Raw genomic sequence first — 15,813 nt, forward strand, 5'->3', positions numbered from 1 at the left:
TCTTTCATACTATGTGGGAAGACAGCACAGGTTACAACTACAAAAGTTGCAGGCCCATGAATTTAAATCTGCCTCCACTCATGTAAAATGGGGACTGGGCCTCCACTTTGAACGAAAAGGGGTATGTGGTTGAGAAACCCAGAACTCACCCCCTCCCTTTAGTTTTTCCTCTTCTTCCTCTTCCAGGTAGACTGATGGATTAAAGTCCTGCTGAAAGAAGTCTTTGGAGAACTGCAAGGGGCTAAGTGTAGGTGTACCTGCATGTTGCCATCAGTCCCCTATTTTACACACAATTGGGGCAGATCAAAGTCTCAGGTTTAAGCACATAGCTATGCATCATAATGTATAAATTGATCCTGTGTCACATATTACACTGATGTATACCTGGCAGGTGTGTGCTTTGTATTTAGAACTATGTAACATGGTTACAAGCAAAGCATGGTCTTGCCCCATCTTGTTTCCTAAACTACATTTTACTGGTTAAGGCAGGTAATTACATATCTAAAATCTTTTTGAAATAATGTGTTCTACCCCGTTATTGAGATTTGTGGTGTCAATGAAATATATTACTGAGATGAAATGTACCAACTGAACTGCTGTCAGTATAAGGTTCACTATGGGGAAAATTAATCTGCAATGTGTATTTGTCTATAAATACAGGTAAGCTGAGCTCTTAAAATATTTGTGCAAATAACTCCCAAGAGGAATATGTAAACTGTTAACTATCAGAATTGTCATCTCTAGCATCTGTGATGAAAAGCCCACCATCCACTAGAGTTTCTGCCTAATTTAGAATATAGAAATGCAGTGTCTATGATTATACCAAGATAGTATAAGACAAAGGCAACTTATGGCCCACCAGATGTTGTCCCAATAGCATGGCGAACAGACAGGGGCGACAGGATCTGTAGCCCAATAACTCCTGGAGGGCCACAGGTTGTCGATCCCTGATATAAGGTAACAGTTGTTTGTCATGAAATTAAAGTACACCTGAAGGCGCCATTGGCAACAGGAATAGAATGACTAAATGGCGGGATACAACAGAGCTTCAGCCAATTTTTTCATGCCAATTTGCATTGGAATTTTCCTATAAAGACAAATTTGTATTTCCTCCAGGGCTATGAATCTACTTGGTCTGTCATTCACTCTCTTTCTCACACTCAATTTTTAAATATTATTATTAATTATATTATGTTAATAATAATAATAAAGCTGTGATACTTTGTAGACTAACAGCTGGAACAAATATTTCTAATACATTTCTCTACCAGGGCAAAGAGAAAAGGTGTTCAGCGACAAAATAAAGAAGTTTGAATTATATAACTTTAGAACTGATGCTGAGCTTATGATGGAAGGTAAAACAAGATCTGGTTGAAAATATTTATCTTCTTGTATGTAAAAGCTTTATCCAGTCAGCAATAATATATATGCTTTCACCATAATTAAAATCACTCATTGAGTTGAGATGTGCTGAACTTGTCTGATTTTTTTCCCCCAGGACATTGATAAAAAAAAATCCCCTCAAAATCAATGGAAGACTTCCAACACATTTGAACTGTGCTGCAATAAACTTTTTAGCTCAGAATAGTGTAATTTTTAAAAACATATAGTAAATTATACAGAAAAGTGAAGTAATCAAAACCCAACTTAACAAACAGTGCAATTCTATACATGCCACTTAGAAGTAGGTACCACAGAAATCAATGGGACTTATTCCCATGTGTGTATAAGGGTTTTTTGGGGGCAGGGGATTGGGCCCATTAGCCAAATTAGGCTTTGCAGCCATACCCACTCATCAACATGGCTCATGGGTGGGGGAATCCTGTTCTACAACCCTAGTGTATAGGATCACAGCTTAACTGATCTTCTGAGTTAGACTGCTACATGTTTAAAAGCACTGCAGTAGACACAGGTTTTACTGAAACTAAAATTCAGTACAAACTCAAAATATCCTACTTAGGTAAATTTTGTCCAAGAAGTTGGAGAGTGATAAACACAACTTTTAAAAACTGCCATTCCATTCTTTCAATTTACAATACTTCATCTCCCTTAATTCTGATTTATTAAATATTAATTAATTTACCACAAATGATCTTTTCACTGACCACTAATATCAATACATATGCCACCTTCTTACCAAAAAGCCCTTTAAACATGTCAGCATTTTCAGTACTTCAGTAGTGCTCATACCGTAAAGCAAGACTGAGCTGATGGGAAAATATACCAATGCGATGCGTTACCTATTCTTTTTTCTCTCTTAAACAAAACGCAAAATTGATTCTGGAAAATCCAAAGTTCACCAATGTGTTCCTTGACCAAGCATAAATGGGGAGAAAATGAAAGTGGGTGAGGGACTTATATTTTGCTACCAGGATTTTGCAAATCTAGCTTTATAAACTCATAGCCCAGGGTTTATATTTATTTCAGCTGAGTGTCTAGGGAAGGCATTCTCCAAATGCATTTCTATACATTTCTCCAGTTAACACTGAGGATGATTACTAATATGCTAGAGTAGACTAATGCCTTGGTCTTGGTGTTCCATTTACAAAAAAGAGGGTTCTTCACATTTCATACATGTATGAAAACACAAAATTATACTGCCCCAGTGCTTAAGAGTTTCAAAAAGGAAAATCTATCATGCGACAGGATGAAATGCTGCAAAACACTCTGCCAGCAGTGTCAGCTTTATGCATTGCATGTGTAATACTAGTAGTTCCAAATAAGTACCTTTTTATAATACATAACCCAGAATAATTGCTGCTACCTCTGTATTTTCCCCCTACACTGGCTCAGATATTTGTAAATAATTCCACCCATGTGGTTCAGCTTCCTGCCATGTTTTTAACTGGGACCTGCTGGTGAAGGGAATGGAATAAATCCTGAGGCGCCACTTTTGTCTATAACCAGGCCTTTAGCTATCTCTGGCCTTTTAGAATTGGGATGTCTTTTAATGTATCTACGTGGGGATTTTTGTTTGCAAGTTGCTTTGGGTTGCCCTAGGCATGATAAAGCGACTGACCAAATTCAAGAAATAATAATACAAAGTAATAATAATATTTTTTTAAAATAAGAATAAATCATATACATGACATCTAAGGTCCACAGGAAGATCATCTGCCATCATTTGTATGATTTGGAAACATATCAGGAAGCTGAACCACATGGTTTTAAACCTTTGCACAAACACCAGCAGTCAGTTTTCTTATGAATTTTGATGTAACTAACAACTTGTGATGATAGGTGCCTGGTGACAAATTTCCTGTAAAGCAAAAATAAAAATAAAAAATTGCTACATGTATTTTAAATATCAGCAGAAAAATTCATCAAACAAAACCATGTTTCAGTTATACCATGCTTTTCTCAAATCATGCTAGATTTATACAACACTTTTTTTAAAAAAAAAAGCAAAGATTTAAACCGGACTGTAAACACTTCTAATATGATTATAGTTTACTCTGGTTCTTTTTTAATTGTTAATACTTTGTCTAAGAGTCCGTATACATTTCCATTCACATTGTGTTGAAGGGACACTTTATTACTTGAATGACTACTGTAAGTATTTCTTACATTATGAAATGGCATTTTACATTCTGCAACAGGCGATAACTCTTTCTTAAATGTGACAACAGATGAATGTTCTGTAAATGACGTATCACTCCAAACATCTTTGCCATGTGCTTCCTGAATATTAATGGAATTCCCACCTTTCTGTAACATGTAATATAATATAGGATTAGTTTTGGTCAGTCTTGGGGAATCTCGCTCATGTTCATTTTTGTCCGTATCTGTGATGACCCATTTTATAGGCCCCCTTTCTCTAGGTACATGGCAAACACTAAACTGGTCACATTCAGGTTTTGATGAAACTGTGCCTCCCAAATGTTCAGTGAAGGGAGAACTGGCAGGACTCCTCATTGCAACTGAATACTGAAATGTTCGGTGATCCAAACAATTGGTTTGCTGTCCAGGATTCCCCATTAGCGTATGTACTGAAGGGACACTGAATTCAGTTTTGCTGTTATTTGTGAGGTTATTTTTTGTTCCTTTCTTTTTGCCATCAGTTACTGCTGAATTATTCCTATGCTGAGGCACGTCTTTTTCACAATTTTCCGACAGAAGCAGTTGTTTCAACACGTTAAATCCTTTGCTTTCTCTAGACCAACTCCTATTCTCACTTTCATTATTTGAACCGTGACCTGAAGGGTATTTTAATTCAACATCAGTTCTGCTAAATTTCAATTCTTTCTGGTTGAGTCCAGGACCATACAAGGCATCTGCAGAAGACTTATGATTGTTTGCAGCATCAGATATGTTACCTTTGTTACCTTTTAGCAATTTCAAATGACCTTCTGAAGGTTCAGGATGCAGCTTCCTCTTCTTTGGGACTGTGCTGGGGCTTTTTGATTCCACAAAAGTCTGTTCTGCATTTCTGTGGCTCCTGTCCAGTTCATCTGCAGAATAGCTATCTTGACTCTGCCTCAGCAATCGACTTAGTAGGCCATTCTTTGAAAAAGAAAAGCCTTGAGGTGAGAGAGGGTTGGGTTTAAATTCCTCTGATGCTGGAGAAGTAGCTGAATGTCTCTCTAATGAATGAGCTATTCCATGATATTTCTTGCTAACACTTTCCCTTACTTGCTGTGCATTTGGATTCTGAAGGGCATTTGATTCCTCAGAAGGTTCAGCTTTTATTTTTACAGTCAATATTTGTTCATTCAAAGCCTTTTCTGTCGGGTCTTGTAAACTCTCTTCTTTTGAATGCATCCTCTCCTTTGTTTCAGTCATACCTTTGTTGGAGGTTCCCAGAAGCAGTTGGAGGACAGTGCGTCTTTCAAGTAGATTCTGGATTTCTGAACTAGGAAATCTTTGTTCAGCTGGTAGAGGCTGACTACTGACAATTTTGTTTTCTTCAAGTGCACCTGATGCATTAGTAATCAGGGAGCTATTTAATCCATCTATCAATCCAACTGGTTTCTCTGGGTTTAGAGTCATCATTTGTTTGCCTGTCTGCCTTTGCTCATCTATTGACATGGAAGACTGCATCCCACATTGAGCCAAGTTTTGCAAAAGTTTGCTTGCACTAAAAGATGGATTTGTTTGTACAGTTTCATTTCGGCTCTGTTTAGTTCCTTGAATTTCTTTGTGTACTGTAAGATCTATCAAGTGTTTAGAAGCTGGATTAATTAGTCTTTCAGGCTGTATGATGCAAGTGTATGGTGGTGAATTATGTTTGACCAATAAAGGAGAATGGTGTGAAAGGTTGATGGGGGAATCCGCTTGTGTAGAATTTAGCAGAGGAGGAGTGTTTATTGGAGTAATTTGATTTGTACTAGAGCAATCTGTCATAGGAGTTCTGTTACCCATTGCTAAATTAAATTTTGTCACATCAGCTGAAACTAATGCACTCTCAGTTTCTGTGATTTTCTCAACATTGTCTTCATTTTTATGGCCAAGTAATAACTGAAGCAAAGTTACTTTCTGATGTGGATTGAGTTTTGCATTTTTAGAGGGACTTTTCTCTTCTACATTTTCTAGACAAGGAACTTTTGAATCCCAGTTGTGAAGTATGGATTGGGTTAAGTTGTCTAGAGAAGCTGGCTGCGCAGTATCTGGTTTATTTGTTTTCTGTTTGAAAGATAAGTCTATAGGAAGACAATTAGAATGAGAACTTTCATCATCACTGCTGTCATCTTCTGTAAAACTTGGATTGTTGTCAGAATACTCATCAACTGTAGTTGGTGTACTACTCTCCTCAAAAATACTGGACCTTTCATTCTGTTCATATCCTTTAGTCTGCTTAGTAGCACTGTGATTTTTAAGGAGATGTAAAAGTAAACTACTGTTGGTAGGTGGTTTCAAATGATTTTTTTCCATTGTTGTTTTGTAGCCTATGCTTTTAGGAGATGAATGAATTACCCCCATAGGACTCTGAAAATGTGTCATATTGCTTTTGTTGGTTATTGATTTGGTTGAAGATCTTACCTGACCATTAGGATGGCTTTCAATTCCTTTTGACAGTTTGAAATGGCCAACATCTTTCGGAGCACTTTCTTTTAATCTTGCCATAGCAGCAAGTCTCTCACTTGCAATTTGACTTGCATTTTGTGCTTTTATAGCATGTTCTCTGGAGTACTGCTGCAAGTGTGCTTCACTTGAAAGAAGCAAGGCTAGCTGACTACAAGCCACACTGGGTTTAGGAGATGTAGCAGGACTAGATCTTTTTTCCACCATGCTTGCAACAGCTTGTAATCTTGCAGCACATGACAGCGACTCACTCATCACCTTGGAACCACTTTGTCCAGTATGCGAAGATTCTATAAACCGATCTTTAACCAGATTAGCTGTTAGCTCAGGCAGACCAGTCTCCAGCTTTTCATCTTTTGCTTTTCTTTTCTTCAGGAGAGTCTTCAAGTGACTGGATGCAACACCATAGCACCTTAAGTCTTTCTCAACTTGCAGAGAATCGTGGCTAAGGGAATACCCTTGCTCCTTGAGGCTCTGCCTAATCTGTTGTGACAAAGCAACGCTCTGCAGCCTAGAGCTGAATGACTGAAGCAAAGAGGCCAGTAATGTGCTATCCTGTTTGCCTTTAGGCACATTTTCAACCATGCCAGCTAACAAAGCTTCTTTTTTCCCATTTAAATCCACAATAGAATCAGACAAGCGTCTTCTCTTTGCTGCATTCCAGTCTTCAGAAGACTGCAATAGCCTTGCCTTTTTGTGATGCAGCATGCCAGAACCTTGATATGTATGTGTGTTAGCAACTGAACCATCTCTCTGACAGCTGGGAGATGTATTTCCAGAAACCCTGAAGTTCTGATCTTCTGCACCAGGCCCAACAGGCTTTTTGTCAACCGCAGAACCCGAACCTCCTGCTGCTTGATGCATTAGTAATCCCTCTAGGTAAGTTAGAACAACGGAATCCTGGTGCATCTCAGAGACAAGCTCTTCTCCATGAGTCATGTTCAATACAAGTATCCACAAAGGCTCCCTTTTTATTCACTTTAAGGACTAACTTGTTATTGGTGAACTGAGACTCAGATTAATAAGCAAGTCTACTGTTGCCTACAAAATGTGATGCAGAACAGGTGCAGTAGTCCTTGATTGATTCTCTCATTAAGTTTTTGTGGAAAACTAAAAGTTCCATTTTTATGCATCTCTGCTGCGGTATGCACATGCATTTATGAAGATGATCCAGATTGACTTATTTAAAACATGGTTCCAGAGGAAACATATTCATATTCTTCTAGTAGATTTCTGCAGCTGAGGATTTCTTTTTTCAGTCTTTTCTCATCATATTGTACATGCTTAATTCCTATGAAGAAAAAAAGAAAAAAAATCAGCAAAAGTATTTTGAAGGTACCGAAATTGTATTCAAGCAAAAACAGAAGCGCATTACACAGCTCTGTAGTCTTTTGCTCAGCTAATTTTTCCTGAACAAACCAGCACCTTGTACTTTTGTTTCCCTATAAAGTGTTGCGTGAAAGCCCCTCCTCACACAAATGATAGATTACAGCAGGCATAGGCAAACTCGGCCCTCCTGATATTCTGAGACTACAGTTCCCATCATCCCTGACCATTTGTCCCGTTAGCTATGGATGATGGGAGTTGTAGCTCCAAAACATCTGGAGGGCCAAGTTTGCCTATGGCTGGATTACAGTTACTAGGATGTCCCAATACAGGCACTGAAAAGAATGGGGGAGGGCACCATGGGCTGCACAGAGTCAGGGACAAACTGAAGCACCATGGCTGTCCTATCCCCTGCCCCAACTTGAAGCCATGGAACGGTGGCAGAAAAAGGAAAGCAAGCACTTGATGTTGGTGTCTGCCTTCCTTAACAAATACGTAATTCAGATAGAGTTTACTGTGATACTGGTTATCATCATCATCTCAGAAAGAGGGACACCCCTCTCTCTTTGGCATTCACTACTATACATTGTATTGTGTGTCACCATTTGGAAATGATCATGAAAGAGAAGAAAACTGAGGCTTTTATGGAGCCAGCAAACTGCTAAATGTACCCTATCTTCCAGAATAACAGGCTAAAGATATATCGGCCTGGATAGAACAGCAAAGGATTTGGGCCACAGTCTAGAAAGGCTACTTTCCATCTATGACTATGTGCAGATTTTAATAACTTTTTTTTGTACAGCCAATCAATTGGCTAGATTTATCTGGAAAGGTGGGCTGCCTCTCCAGCCAAGTGAGTGGGCACATAAAAAAACCCAAAACTGACTGCTAACTTCCTCTGGACTTTTATGTGCAAATAAAGTTTGTTAAAAAGGGAAATGGTAAGCATTAAAAAATTCAAGATAAATATTTATTTCCTAACTTAAAAATGATGTAATATCTTTTCCATTTTTTATAAAGTTTAAAACAAGACTATTAACAAATCTCAGTCATAAGAGCCAGTGCCTAATGAATGAAGCATTAATCTAAAGAGCATGAGAATCAGCTAAAAATCAAAGAAAATAAACATCAAAATTAGTGTCAGTTATACAGTTATACCTGTGGCTGTGAATTATTTTAACCACGTTTAATAATAATAATAATAATAATAATAATAATAATAATAATAATAATAAAATTATTTATAATTTTAACACTGTTGTACAGTGAACTGAAACCAGCTGGTGAAGGGTGGGTGTTAATAATAAATAATATACAAACTCTGATAACAAAAAATACCGCCTCAAGGTAACTAAACTCTGGATACAATAGATATGAATGAAATATTTATGAAAAAATTAGAATCCAGCTATTTGAGTATAAACAAATGTGTAGCAATGTATCATCAAATTGCAGCCTTTGATCTTTGACTCTTTGCATTATCTGCCACTTTTATGTCAACTTCTAGTTACTCTGTTTAAGGCTCTCCTATCTTCATCTGCCCCAATTCTCCTTCTCAGGGCCTAATTTGATTTCTGCCTTCTGTAGTCCCCACCATAGTCAACACCAGCTGCTCCCTCTGCCTCAAACAGATGGTGGGTCAGTCCAGATGTGATACCAAAGCATGATTTGTTACAGGAACAAGCCCTGTGTTCATGTGCTGCTTTCCCCTCACATTTAGTAAGAACAGAATAAGGCTTAAAAATATGTTGTTTAGCTTTCAGAAATGAGATGGCTAGTTCCAAGTCCTAGTTTTAAAAAATTAGTAACAAAAACTCATTAAACCGACTTTTGTAGCGTTACTAGATTTTAATATGGAGAAATGTCATTGTTCTACAAAATAAATTTGTCACTGAATATAAGTGAACTTATGTGTCACTGAATCCGAAAGTGATTCATGTGTTATGAACTGAGGCTGGTATGTGTGCGTAACTGTTCACACAAATGATTTGCTTGCATGATGCGTATTCATAAGAGGTGACTCATGAAAGACATGGTGGGAACTTCCATGAGCAGCGAAAATGAGTATGTCAGCTTTTTAAAAGTTACACTTCAAATACAAGGAGTTGTATCTTTCCTCTCCCCAAATCTGCTCCAGGGAGTCCTCCAATGCATTGGAGCAGACTTTGAGGGTGCACAGGGGGCTGTAGGGGAAAAGAGAGCAAAAAGATCTGCTAGGCAAGTAAAGGTATGATGTGTGAGCGGAACAGCTTCTGCACATAGTCAAGCTGTTTCAAAACGAAGGAAATTATAAGGACATGTTTCTACAGAATTCTTTTATGAGTTAAGAGTTCTACTAAACAGTGAAAACCTTACCAATATTATACTAAATCCACTACAAAAATTGCCATACGAGTTAGTGATTTGTATGTGCGGTCTACTATTTTACATTTGCTAACATATCAAAAAGGGGGCGGGGATCAGTGATGGAGATCTGAATTCAGGACATCAAGAATTCACGGTAGTCTTGCAGCAGTTTCTCTGACCTCGTGTGGAGGATTTTTCATTATGTTTTGATAATACATAAAAGAGATATAAATAAAACTTGTAAGATTGTGATGTTTATGACATTAGAACAGCATAATTACCAGTCAATAACTAATATTTGGAAATTTGAAAGTGCTGAGATGATATGCTCCTAGAATATACAACTGTGGTAACACTACTGTCCTTGGAACAGTAAATAACTTCCACAGTATTTTCACACACCCCTTTGCCACCACAATATAGGTATCCTTGATGCATATCTGGTTCTCGATCAAGTGATCCTGAGATCTCATCCTCTGGGTTAGAACAGGGGACTGAACCTAAGGCAGATAAACCCTTCTGCCCTCTTTTTCAATTGGGAGACGACTAGGTTGCATAAGCACTATTTTTCTCACGTATCTCTGGATTGGGGGCAGTAATGCAGTACAGGAAGAAAAAGGTTATTTTGCTTAAACATTCACTCCAAGGACACACACTCTTAAGTAATTTATCAAATTTATGTTGATAAAATGTCAGCCATTTTGAGCAAAAGACATGATAGATAATCAGAAAGTTGTGGCCATAGCTCTTAGTAGAATGTTTTATATATGTCTTCATGAATGCTACGGAAAGAAAGTAATTGCAAAATAGCAAGAAAGGGCTATTTATCTTTGCTACTTGTTCTATTAATGATAGTTTTTGAAATGAATCTTACTACCTAAGTTTTGGAAATCAATACTGACACATCTGCAAATATCAGGTTTCCCATTCAAATCATTCTCCTAAGAATAAATATTGTACTCAGTATGAGAACTTCACAACCAATTAATTTGCAGCTTACATGACTAATAATAGTCTTATTAATTGGGGGGGGGTGCAGGCTCCCTATAATCCTAACTTTAGTAGAAGGCAGATTTTAGCCAATATTTGGAGTATGGAAGGAAGATGCTAGGCCAGTGAAAAATACAGGCTGAACCAGTAAATCCTGTTGGTTGCTAGTGATGCTATTAAGAGACCCAAGTACTGGGCCATTAAGAACAACTGACCGTGCAGATGCTGTCCTCCCTGCCAACGAAGTGGACAGCAACAGAAGAACTGAGAGAGGGAGGTTTCCAGTGGTAACAGGGGGTATGATGTCACCACAGGAAAAAAGATATCCTTTTAAAAAAGGTTTTGCAGCAGGTGTTTTGGGGAAGAAGAATGAAAGGCACTGGTTGGAGGAGGCTGCACGCAGAGCCTGGTCCCCTTCTGCTTTGGACCCAAACATGCCAAAGCTATGAGAGAAGCAACGAGAGACCCTCTTGCAGTGTGTTGTTCTGCACTTCCTCCACCAAAACTCAGGTTATAAATGTGTGTGCAAAGTAAACCACATTTCATAAAGACAGGGCAGTTTCTGCTGCACCTCATTCCCAAGGAACACAAATCCTTGTTAGGGGCCCAAGACCCCTGGAATCTTGTTACCGCTCAGCAGAGATTGGGGTGGCCTGTAACACTAGGAATAAAATGGGAAATTGTTTTTAACCATATTTCCTTCCATAACATGCTTAAATCAGACGTAGCTTAGGACTGCACATTCTAGCCAAAACCAACATTCAAAACAGGGTATGTGGATTTAGGCTAATTTAACTTGCCGTAACAACTGCTTTCTGCTGTTCAAGGCTGTTATGGTTCCCACATTTTGCACTTCAATGGAAGCAACTGGTGGGGGCGAGAATAGTAGCCAAGTGTTAAGTGTCACAGGGAATGATGTGAGGAACACATTACAGAGAGTTTATATGTGTACATATGAGGGAGAAAAACACTGTGTGAATTATTGAGAAATTAGCAGCCTGCTCTTCATATTAGGAAAATGTGACTATAAGATTAAGATTATGATTTAACGTTAGTATCAGTATAACATTCGAATTTCAACTTTAAGTCATCTCTATTCTTAATTATTTAATTATAATTGCATTATAATGTGTTGCATATGAGGCCTTCTTAGAAGTGGATCCCTTGCCTATGGAATCGGAGGCCTGCCTGGCGCTGACATTAACATCTTTTCAGCAACAGACAAAGCTTTTTCTGTTTTTCTAGGTATTTGGTTGTTAACATCTTTTGTGTTTGGGGGGACATTTTAGCTGGTTTGAAAAGTGAAGCTTTACTAAAACATACATAATTCATGACACCATAGAAATCTGTTTTGAAATATTGATGGAAAACATCTAGTTATTAAAATGGACCACTTTAAATTATATATGAATCAAAATTAATAATTTTTTAGAATTAGGAAATGTATTTTGACATTATTGTGTTTCAGTACATTCCAAAGTCTCAGTCGATGCTTGAACAAAGTTAATTACATGATCATTTAACTTCAGTACTAAATTATTAATAGAAGAGTAAAAATGTAGATAAGAATGCATAAATAAATGTATCAAACTCAGTTATAAAAATGAATTTGAGAGCTGGAGAAGACTTGATCACAAAGTATATGCGTGCACACACACACACACACACATTATTGACAAATAATGCACATTTTGCAAAATATTCTAAATCACTATAAATAATTGTACTTTTCTTAAAAATATTTTATGATTACTGGAAAAAGAACAAAATAACTGTTTTGAACTTTTAAATCCTATTGAACAATTATTAAAGTTGCAGTAAAATCCTATGGTTTGTTTACTGCTAAAATAGATTTGACATATGCATGGTACAAGTTCAAGGTCACTGATCAGGAAATAAGATTACAAATAGGACTGATGTAACAGTTGGCTTGTGATCAAAGCTTCAGGGATTTTAATACACTTACCAGAAAATACACTGCATTTCCTTATATAGTGTAGTTTTTAAGGTATTATAAACAAATCCATGTATTTATTTTCTGTAGCACAGCATTCAAAACACAACATCAAACCCAGAGAAAACTAGTCTATGTTAATGAAAGAAGTGTTATTTTCTGTCACAAGCTATTGTCTGAATAAAGTAGGTAATCTATTGATTCCTTCCAACCTACAGTTCTATTGTTAATCCAAAGCAGGCTGTGCATAAGTGCAAAGCAGTTTTGCGTGACCACAGGATGCTGCATGCCTATTATGACACAGCTCAGTGTTGAATAGGTTCCCCACCACCTTTTAAAACAAAGATCTTTGACATGGTTCCCTGGTGCCCATGAAGCCTCTGAGTTTTTGCACCAACTACCCTTAAGTCTTCCATTGGGTTCAGTCTGGGTTCCCTCCCTGTAAGGCCCAACCATTCCCTATAGGTCACCCATTGTCTATCCGTATTAACTCTCTTAATTGCAATTGCTTCAGTGGGGGGATAGACATAAAGGTGCTTTTCTTTCCAGCAAGTTTTTATATTTATCCCAAACTCTATACAAATCCTTCCTAACAATCTGTTTTGTAAAACCCTTATAAACTTTAGCTTTCCCATACCAAAGACATGCATGCCAGCCAATTTTTATATCATGGCCTTCCAAATATAAAATGTCTGCATTTTCAATTCAATCCATTCCTTTAGCCAACACAAGGAAGCTGCCTCGTTGAAAGTCTGGCAGGGCAAAGCCTCCTCTTTTATATCTGTCCAATTTTTATGTTTCATTTGTGGCTTTCCCCCCTGCCAGATAAATTTAGAAATATATTTTCCCCTTCTTTGAGGCTACTTAATTTACTTAAAAATGGGATAGATTGGAATAAGAACAGCAACTTAAGTAGAATTCCAGCCATCAAAATGAATGTATAACGTAACAGGGAAAGTTTCATCCTTCCCCAAATCTCCAACTCCTTAATTTCTTTCCAAAATTTTATATTTTGAAGTAAGTTGAGATTCCTCACTGTCAGCCAAGTCCTCACAATTATTTTTACTGCAGTACTGAAGATTACTAACCACCCCAACACACAAACAAACTCCAGGTTCTAGCTCACGAAGAGAAAATAAAGTTGGCATGGAATTCAGGTCCGTGTTGGGTGGAGGAACAAATTTTGATAATCTTTCCTGATCTCTCCTAAATTCAGCATGAAAGTGGTGAGACTTGTCAGTGAGTAAGAAATGTAGTCTCTTGATGTATTGGGAACAATAACTGAATCAAAGGCAGTACAGTGGTGCCCCGCAAGACGAACGCCTCGGAAGACGAAAAACTCGCTAAACGAAGGAGTTTTTCGTTTTCTTAGCCGCTTCACAAGACACATTTCCCTATGGGCTTGCTTCGCAAAACGAAGCTTGCCCCGCAAGCTCCGGGGATAGCGGGGAAGCGCAGCGCGTCTTCCCTGCTGCCCCTTCCCTTGCTTTAAAACAGGTCCGGGGACAGAGGGGAAGGCGCGCAGCGCTTCCCCTCTGTCCCCGGACGGTCTCCATAGGAACGCATTGATTGATTTTCAATGCATTCCTATGGGAAACCGTGCTTCGCAAGACGAAAAACTCGCAAGAAGAAAAAACTTGGGGAACGAATTAATTTTGTCTTGCGAGGCACCACTGTATTTGCCATCCACCACCTCATAATAGCCTTTCAACAAGGTTGATGGGAGGAGAGCAAAACACTGTCTCTTAATCTGCAGGGCATGTTCTGTAAATATCAAGTGGCAGTGTTTCCTACCCCACCTTTTTTTTCTGTTACCAGTGCTTCTCTCAGCTACTGACTCCAAGAAGAGAGGAACTGGCTGCCAAAGAAAGAATGATCTCTGCAGTTCCTGAACGCATACTTAGGCTGTTCTTGAAGTCAGCAAGAGGGAAGGAGTGGCACTACCTATACAGAAAATACTGAAGATAGCGGTGCTAGTGGAACTTGCTAGACATAGTGGAAAAAGCCACCACTTAGCACCACTGTTTTTTCCAACTACACTGGGATAGGTATCATTTATTTTAAAATATTTATAGGCCACTTTTTCTGAGTTAAACTATCAAGAAAGCTTAATGTAATAACAATTTAAAATTACAGCTTCCACAATAAAACGATGGAATAAGAAACACAAATGCAACTTCTACAAATCGCCCATAACATCAATAAAACAGCAATACTAAAATTCTAACGCTCCTACAATATAAAACACAATTCCAGCCAAGCCATTAGCTAAAAGAAGCACCTTAAAAATATCCATAATTGCATTGCCCTCATCAAGACAGGTGGCTGCATTTTGAGCCAGCTCAAACAATAGCAGCACACAGGAACAAAACAAACAAATACGCTTAAAGCTTTTGCAATTAAGGTTTCCCCCCAGGAAATATTTATTTTCCCCTCCTTGAAAAGCACTACTATTGACCAGAAAATTGAGCCACCACTTTATGCAGTCCTCCTTCGTAAGTATGATATGGCAAGATGTAAATACTATAAATACTCCCAATTTGCCATGAATTCATGATCTTTTAACTGTATTGCTACGTGAAAAACTGACAGAGCACAGGATTAATCATTAGGAGAAAAGAAAAATATGCCATTTGTCAGCAGGGAAAAATGAGCAGGGCTGGAGTGGCAGCAACACATTTCCAGAGATGGTGCTGCACTGCCCAGGATATGTAAAACAGTGATGAAGTCACGGGAGCTCCAGGTGGCACTACTGCCAACTTAGAGCTCCCCCAACCTTACCCCACTGCCACTCCATGCTCCATCATTTGCCGCTGCCGCTATTTACCCTATGCAATCTAAGTAGCAGTAAAAGACATACTTAAATGGGCCAAAAAAACCAATCTCCAAGTCACCAGTCAAGACATACAAATTTGAATTTGATACGTTGTTAAATCAGCAGCGTTACCTAGTTTGGGTTCCCACCTACATGTATTTTTAAATGACAAAAAGCATACACAAGTTGTGTGCATAAATTGCACTTAACTGTGTGCATGTAACTACAGAAATTTAAGTAATAATCAATCCTGAGAACACCTTCAATTTCCAGTGGTTGAATTAGATTTGGAGATCCATGACAAATGAAAAAAACAAAAACATCACTGCTGATGACCAGAGAGCTTTTGAATCATGCCAGT

At 38.1% G+C, this 15,813-nt stretch overlaps 1 protein-coding gene across 1 annotated transcript in view; it reads right to left on the reverse strand.

The window, feature by feature from the left end:
- Positions 1 to 2,713: 2,713 nt before the first annotated feature.
- The window catches only part of NRIP1 (nuclear receptor interacting protein 1), a 79,740-nt gene continuing 66,640 nt past the window's right edge, over positions 2,714 to 15,813 (reverse strand). Inside the window, exon 3 of the mRNA XM_082220721.1 lies at positions 2,714 to 7,312. Within this exon, the coding sequence (XP_082076847.1) occupies positions 3,451 to 6,960 (3,510 nt within the window). The 5' untranslated portion in view covers positions 6,961 to 7,312 and the 3' untranslated portion in view covers positions 2,714 to 3,450. The remainder of the gene's footprint in view (positions 7,313 to 15,813) is intronic.

Source organism: Podarcis vaucheri (genome assembly GCF_965113315.1).
Source record: "Podarcis vaucheri genome assembly, chromosome: 4".
In the NCBI taxonomy this organism is placed as follows: domain Eukaryota; kingdom Metazoa; phylum Chordata; class Lepidosauria; order Squamata; family Lacertidae; genus Podarcis; species Podarcis vaucheri.